General features: G+C 31.6%; 1 protein-coding gene across 3 annotated transcripts; it reads right to left on the minus strand.

Moving 5' to 3' along the window:
* Positions 1-468: 468 nt before the first annotated feature.
* Positions 469-5,822, minus strand: LOC124841861 (long chain acyl-CoA synthetase 1). 3 transcript variants are annotated; one of them, XM_047318229.2, is made up of 20 exons: positions 5,695-5,822; positions 4,856-5,019; positions 4,594-4,657; positions 4,420-4,509; positions 4,280-4,336; positions 4,126-4,174; positions 3,794-3,870; positions 3,627-3,666; positions 3,443-3,537; positions 2,992-3,159; positions 2,798-2,908; positions 2,611-2,698; positions 2,345-2,411; positions 2,192-2,267; positions 1,943-2,060; positions 1,540-1,785; positions 1,320-1,459; positions 1,045-1,227; positions 802-921; positions 469-725 (listed from the first exon to the last, which is right to left on the minus strand). In XM_047318229.2, the coding sequence occupies exons 2-20, from the start codon at positions 4,999-5,001 to the stop codon at positions 672-674; spliced, it is 1,989 nt and encodes a 662-aa protein (XP_047174185.1). In that variant the 5' UTR covers positions 5,002-5,019; positions 5,695-5,822; the 3' UTR covers positions 469-671. The 3 variants fall into 3 exon arrangements, with proteins under 3 accessions (XP_047174185.1, XP_047174184.1, XP_047174186.1); XM_047318228.2 differs by having other exon boundaries at positions 5,627-5,762; XM_047318230.2 differs by lacking the exon at positions 5,695-5,822 and adding an exon at positions 5,319-5,495.
* Positions 5,823-8,451: the final 2,629 nt, after the last annotated feature.

The following is an 8,451-nucleotide window of genomic DNA, read 5'->3' on the forward strand; positions in this document are numbered from 1 at the left end:
CTCACTGAAATGTCAACCGACACATCAATGATACGAATGATACGTTTGCACTGCTTAAATACCCTTTCTATCTATTCAACAAAGGACTGTGGAAACCGAATATGGAAAACAAAAATGGTAAATGGTAGTATTACTCTCACTAGACAAGTTCCAATTATTTACAAAAATATCATTACATGTTTTTTTCGTAGCTTTTGTATGAATCTCACGTATATAAAAACTAATTTTGCACTATTTGTAGCCCGTCTAATATATTAGAAAAAATGTGTTTTTGTATTCATCCATCAATTTACCGCGTTAGCCTGATCTGTGGCAGACACAAAATCCCGACAATTTAAAAGAAAAAACAATAAATAATATATAATATATACTTCTGTTTATTTTTATATTAATATATAAGTCCGAATTTAATAGTGGGATCAGTATATATAAGTTTAAGAGGTAAAAAAAAAGATGTCTAATCGTGAATTTGGAAAATTAAAGAGTCTAAGTGCCCACCCTCAAATTGAATAAATTAGAACAAGTTCACACAAGTTGGTTTACGCGCGGCATTTGCTATAGAGCTAAATAATACAAATTAGCACTGAGTTTTTAGGATTATATAGATGAGTTTGAGAAGGGGAACAGGTGCTACAGTGAAGCACTAAATAGCATATTCGTGCCTAAAAACCTTAATTTTTTTTCTTCTCATTTGTCAAATTTTGGTATAGTTCATCTATTTCCACCTGTGACAATATCAATAATTTTGTGAGTATTTCTAAACTGCAATTCAGAAATAGAATGAAGAAATATGAGCTGTACCTGATAATACTTGAGCAGCTTGTTTCTTTTCTTCTTTAGTGTTGCAGTGACCAAGTCTCTTTCCATGTCAAATGGCTCCGCCTCTAATATCACCCCCTTTATATGTTCAAAGCCCCTCAGCTAAACAACACGATTAGAGAATCATAGTTTGCATTATTATGTAGTGTAAAAAATATAAAATAAAAGTTTAAGGTTGTTTTTTCATTCCAAATGCAATAAAGTTTTATTACGTGTAGATGTTACCTTGTTTCTCTCAGCTGTCAATTTGAGCTCAGATAGCACATATTTGTTGAGTTGGTCGAGAGAGCAGAGTTTGGGGAAAGAAGATATGTGACCATTTGTATATGCCCACTTGTTCACAACTTCTTCATTAGGAACTATTACTGCAACTAGCATTGACTTCAAGCTATTCCCATATACCCAAATCTAAAAGTAAAACATACATAAACCCAATCACAAAAACTTTATAAACTAAAAACTCTGCCTTTTAACAGCAATAAACTCATGAAAATACTTACATCTTCAACTATAGGAGTGATTCCATAAACATTTTCTAGATTCTCAAGTGCTATATACTCTCCCTGTGTGAGTTTGATAAGATTCTTCTTCCTGTCAATAATCTTAATTACACCATTGGGAAGCATTTCTCCTATGTCCCCTGAGGATACAGGAATATCTCAGACTATATAAAGATTCTTACAAACTCACTTTTTATGCAGAAAATGACAACTGAATTACCTGTGTGAAACCATCCATCTATAATAGCTTCCCTTGTTAACTCTGGATTTTTGTAGTAACCACTAAAAACAGTTTTCCCTCTTACACATATTTCACCACATGGAGGAGTTTCAAGAGGGTTGTATCCCATCTCGCGAACCTCTGCCAGCCTTATTTCATTATATATTGATACACCTCCAACAGTACCAACCATACACATTTCATCAGGAAAACCAAGAGTAGTTGGTCCACATGTTTCGGTCAAACCTGGATTAACATTTCTCTGTCACATGCTGTCTTGTCTTATGACATAAATATTTTCATCAAAACTAAATAAATCATTTTTCAATCGATAACATTCTTTTATGTGGGTAACTCTCATTCTTTTAACAGCGAGAATGTGCTGAATTAGATTTTTAATTACCATATCCTTGGCATACAAAGGCACAAGTAGTGACACGCAAAAACTCTTCCACCTCAGGGCTCAATGCTGCTCCACCAGAGATTATTAGTCGAACACGACCACCAAGCCTGGCTTTTACCTAAAATGGAGAAACTCTTACCCATACGTAAAAAAGTCAAATTTCAAGAAAATTACTGATAAAAGGTCACATCTATTGCCCTTTTATGAAACTAAATACAGGTTTTTAGTTAAGAGATTATCTCATACAACCTTTCTGAAGGCTAGCAGATCTGCCAAACGTGATGCTTCTCTTTGCTTATAGCCCTTTTTCATCCAACCAAGTTTGCTGCATTTGAAAATAAATGTGAATTGAATGGGTAAAGATAAACACTGATAAAAATAGGATACAAAATTCCAACTTACTAGTTGTAGAGCATGCCGAAAACAGTTCTCCTAATTGGATTAAGTTCTTCCACTGCTTTCTTGATACCTGAAAAAGATATTCTTGGATAGATTATAAGTTGGCGAGATTGGATTACTTAATAATATTTTCAGTAATATTATATTTTTAATTAAAAGTGGTTAAAAACATTAAAATTAGAGTCTACTAATAATATCTGAAGTATATAAAATATTATAATCTCTGATAAGTTTCATTATTTATTTAATTTATGGAAGTGTGGCCTTGCCTTCATAGACCTTCTCAAAAACGCGTGGAACACCAGCAAACAGTGTTGGCTTTAACTCCATTAAATCATCCCTCAACGCATTCAGATCCTTCAATTTAAAAATATGGTATGAAGCATAGAAAAATCATTAACATGTCAATGCCACCAAGGAAATCCAGATTATGAATAAATTCTTGAACAAAATTACCCCATGATAGTAACCAACAGATGCACCCTTACGGAAAAAGTACTCTTCAATTGTGCGATCAAGGATATGAGCCAGGGGTAGGAATGACAGATACACATCATTCACATTCATCTGTTCAAATTAAAATTCGTCACTTGTGCTAAAAGAAAAATGGTACCATATCGATTTGGTAATGGATCTAGCATCAGATTTACCTTGTCTTCAAATTGTTCCATGAAAAGATCCATCCCTCTTACTAAAGCCATCACATTTTCGTATATTAAAACAACTCCTTTAGGGTCTCCACTTGTCCCACTAGTGTACATTATTGTACAGATGTCATGAGTCTGAGGAGGAAAAGTACTTTTGGGATTGGTTTTTCCCTGAAACATAATACCAAGAATCACAGTTTTACCACTTTATATCCTCATCAGCTGCTTCTCTCGTAAGTTCTCATATCAAAGTTTCTGCAATCTTGGGATTACTTTTTAGTTTCATTGAAGACCAAAGTTATTGTAACACAACACCTTTATAAAAGGAAAAAAGTAACCCATTTTTCCTGTGTGAATAACTTTTATAAAATATGGCATCTAAGCTTTAAAGGAAAACAAATTCCATAATTGCAAGAGTAGAGAAAAAGTAAGAACTAATTCTCTACTAACTAACCAAGTTCAAGAACTCATCCCAGGAATATGACTTAATTCCAATAGCAGAAGCCTTATCTTTCTCTTCCTGTGTTAATGCAGTGAAGCACACAATGGCTGTACCATAATCAAATTTAGTGTAATTCCTTTAATCATTCTGATAATTCTACCACAGAACTACTGAGATGAAAACCTCAAAAGTTTACCTTTAAGTCGCTTTGAGGATTTACATTCAGGATTTAAAACCTGCAAATGGTATATTTACTCAGAACTAAGAAACTATAAACTGCAGCTAGCTCTGAATCCCTGATATATAAAAAAAATCTGAAGTGGAACATCATATTTTTTTTTTTAAATTATCGTTATTGCTTACCTCTTTAACCTTCTTATCCTGGACGAACACGATATCTATTTCTGCATGATCTATGATATAGTTTACAGCACCGGGTCCTGCATTAAAAATATTAAAAAAACTTAAGGTTTGAATGTTGCTTCTTTTTCTTTTTTTCTCTTTCATTTACACAAAAAAAAAAGTTGCACTGGTAAAGAAAACGAGTATCAAAGGTGTTTGATAAAGTATGTAAAATGAACAAAGTCTTAAAATTTGATTAGGATCGTGTTTTTGTGACGGCTCTTAATTACAATACAACAAAGGAGAGAGAGAGAGAGGGAGCTGGGGATACAACTTTATTTGAGAGAACTTACCGAGGGTGTCGTACAGAGGCACACAGATTAAGCTTTGAGCAGAACAAGCCTAAACCAATTAAGACATAATTATGAATCATGGTATGATATACAGTGTCATAGAAAGAACAAGAGGTAAAACTTTGAGAAGACAAAGGTTATAGAAGTGTCAAACCTCCATTGCCACAATCCATTCAGGGCAATTAGATCCATAAATTCCAATTCGACCACCCTGTTACATGAAAAAGATTCCATTGAAAACTGCTGATCTACTGTGCTTACAAATCACGAGAGAAACCTTTCAAAAGCACTTACAACTTCGGCTCCAGATGCTCGTAAAGCAGAACTTATATGCAGAACTTCATCATAAACTTCCTTATACGTGCTCCACACATATGGTCCAAACTATTAACATGATCCAAAAATAGTTAGCTTATTTTCTTGACATATAAAAAGTCTTATATAACAAAATAAATCTCCTTAAGATACCTTTCCATCAACAATTTTACGTCGTCCGAGCATCGGGTTGTTAGGATAGTTCTTGACAGATTCACTGCAGCCATCGAGGAAAGGCTTTCCGTGATGAAAATATCATTCATTGATCAACCACCAAAATCTCAATTTTTATTACGTCGTTATTTGACAGACCCCACATTGTTACTATATTGGTAAAGCTCAGTACAGAACATATGTAGTATCTTTATAATCTAATAGCAACTGCTGAATTATTGTAGGTACTAAAACCAATTACCAGAAAATATCCCAAGTTGTAGAGAAAACAGGATCCAACGGAGGAAATTCCTTTTGGGAGAGGAGATTGCGGTACACTGGACCAACAGAGAGGTTACCATTTTTACCTTCTCTTCCTTCCTCAACCTTAACCGAAAAGGCCTTCATTCTCCCTTGTTATCAAACCTGAACAAGGCACAAAACAAGTGTATCAACCACCGTCAGTTTCCCTCAACTTGATTCGCTTCTGTCTATTACTACATTTAAGACATCCAAGTACCCGGTCAATGACAGGCACCAAAAAATCAATCGTAAAATGTTTTTCCTTTGGTTTCATCATTTTTATTATTAAAATAATATTAATAAGACACATTGCATGGTTCTGAAGAAACTGAGTTATCCACAATCCCCCAACTAATTTTTAAGTATGCTTTATGATTAAAGTTTTGTCAAGCACTTCACATCAATGAAAAAAGAAACGTAACTATTCGTTGAAGTTTGGCAGAGGTGGTCCCGGATCACAGAACAAGACAACATAACAGTTTTTTCATGTCAAATATATAGAAAAACAAGCACCAGAAACAAGACTCCAAGACGCCGGGAACGAAGGAGAAGGTGAGAGTGGTCTTTGCAAGCACGATTATCATAGTTTATAAATTACTATAACATTACAAGAAAAGGGCAAAGAGAAGAAAATTCAAAAGAGTGTGGTACAGGAAAGTCAAAACGTGAACGACATAGGGCACAAGAAACATAACATGGCAAATATCTGTGGTTAGAGATAGGTACGGACGTTTGCGTGGATGTGTGTGGGTAATAAGTTGTATGAACTGAGACTAGTTTCTGTGTATATAGGTGTACCTCGCTGCTTCTCTGCAACTTGTGTTGAAACAAAGTTGATAGCAGACATATTAGCGAAGAACCAAGTTGAGAATTTTATAGCCAAGAAAGGAGTTACAAGTGCAAGTTGCAAGCGTAAATGAGGTAGTTGAAGGTTGGAAACGAATAATAATGAAGACTGAACAGCACCTATATCGTACAGTAACTTCAATATTTTCCATGTGATCATGCCCTCCTTTTCCATCTCATGATTATTGCAGTAATTTTCTCACCAATGATTTATGAGAGAAATTAAAGGAAAAGAGTAAAAAAAAAAAATAGTAAAGTAAACAAAAGGATTCAAAATAAGAAAATTTATATCACCGTGCAAAGATAAATACAAAAATGTAAAATTAAATAAAATTTAATATTTTATCTTAGAAAAACACATTTTACCACTTTCTTTTATCCCAAACAATGAAGGAAAATTAGTGGTCACCTACTTTTTTTCGGTTCCTTCCCGGTAGATTCTTATTTTCCAGAAACAATTCAGTTCCTCCATCCCAACATTAATTTATCATGATTTAATTTATAAAATTTGGTTTAGACTTTTATTTTATAAATTTTTAATTTCCGATTGTGTTTGTAATTTCGTCAATTTCTTTTTTCTCTGTTGCACACAAATACTACTAGTGTTTTTATTTTAAATATCTAAATTTACTAGTATCCATTGATTTAATGATATCTTACTTAAAAAATGTGTCACCTCACTCCATACATGCTCATCAGCCATTAGAATGAAAATGCAGACAGACCAACTCATTAAGTGTGTTAGGCTGACAATACAGAGAGCCTCATAAGTGAGCTCATTTCACTCTACAATGTTATCACTTATAATTTATTTTTCTTATCCACTTTTAAAAGTATAGATTGTGTTTCGGAGGTATTTGAATGAGCCTTTAGTTGCTTTAGACACGATGGATTCTGTAGTAAATTGGATGGTTGAGCCAATTCTTGGGTTGTCTGATTGTTTTGTTGTTTAGTTTTTATGTCTTTTAAAATATGTTCACATCGTATTTATAAAAGGTATTTTAATGTTAAAATAGTAGATGACCTTTTATTTAACAATAATACATTTTATATGCATATTATTATAAAGTTATATGACCGAAATCGTGACGGACGACTAACCGTAAAATAACGGATGTAAGAAAAATTCTGAATCATCATTAGAATTTATTTCGAAAAAATTATAAAAAACTATAAAATAAAACATAACTTATTAAAATTAGATTTTATGTTCGAGAGTTGATTAGTGTAAAAAAAACTACTAATCGGGTTATATATCTAAAAAATCTTTTTTTTATAGTATTATTTTTGAAAAAAATTAAATATTTTAAAAACTACATCCTGATTCGGAATAAGAAATCAGGTTACTACTTCTTTACGAAACGGTTTGAAAATGAGTTTGGAAAATTTGATGTTTTAAGTTTTTTAAGATTTTGGATTTTTTTTACTTTTGTAAGAAAAACTGAAAGATAATAAGTATCATGCCGCGGATGGTACTCATACCTTTAAGATATTATTTAATTTTTTAGAAAAAAAATAATATTAAGCATTACGATAATACAGACAATCACATACCTTTGAAATGTAAAAAAGAAAGACTTTTTTTCTTGTTTTCTAAATGTATTTCTTTCAACATTTAATTTCTAATAATTTTATATTTATTTTTAGTCTTTATTTAAATTATTTAGAAATGAGTGTACAACACATATGCTCGGACATACACTAGATTAAAAGGAAAATATTTTTTTTCATTTTTTGAAATTGTATATTTAATTTTTCATATTTTTTTACAAAAAAGAAATTTAAAAATTAGTGTCACGCGAGGGAACAAACCCTAAAAGAATTAAGAAAAGACATTATTTTTGTGATTTTTAAAACAAGATATTTGTGAATAGTAAAAATAATGTTCAAAAAAATGTGAAAGTTAGGTATAAAAGAAAAATGCGACACATAATATAATACCTAAATAAAAAAATGATGGGAGTGACATACCTTCCAAACTTTACATATATCTCTCAAACTTTTGGTATTCCAACGATTTCTTCCTTTGTAATTGTTGTTAGCAAAACCACTTTTATGCAATAACTTATTCTCTGTGCACTTTCCTCCAGTTTCTCTCTATGTCTCTCTCCCTCGATCTCCCTTTTTTTTCATATGTATTAACACACATTAAAATATCTTGATAATCTTGTTTTAATTGTGAATTAATTGACAATGAAGAATATAAAGAAAGAATTGGTCTTGATAGGAATATATTCAAAAATAATATCTGAGACATTGATAATAATTATTATCAGAAATTTTACGAATCTTTAGGATCATATTTTTTTTAAAACTAACTTAGCAAATCATAGCATAATATCATATATTAATTCTAATTAAAATCATCTTTCTTTTTAAAGACTAAGATGTCATGTGATGGATCCAAAGAAGAAAGAGGAGTGAAAATATGTATAGAACCCTTGAGTTGGGCTCACAAAATCGATTAAAAATAAATTATACTAGTTTATTTTATTATTATTTTTATTATTATATTTTTTATTCTTTTTGTGCTAAAATTAATGTTTAAAAATTTAAAGAAAATTTATTTCACTTTTTGTCATTTTTACATTGAATTTTTTTTCTTTTTAAAAATGATTTTATTTACCCTGACGATATTGAGTTTTGATAGATACCTTAGACCTTTATGTAGTGGTTATTATGAGCTTTTGCCTTTCTCTTGGTCTAATC

Source organism: Vigna umbellata, chromosome 8 (assembly GCF_029865625.1).
Source record: "Vigna umbellata cultivar VRB3 chromosome 8, Vumbellata_1.0, whole genome shotgun sequence".
Classification (NCBI taxonomy): Eukaryota; Viridiplantae; Streptophyta; class Magnoliopsida; order Fabales; family Fabaceae; genus Vigna; species Vigna umbellata.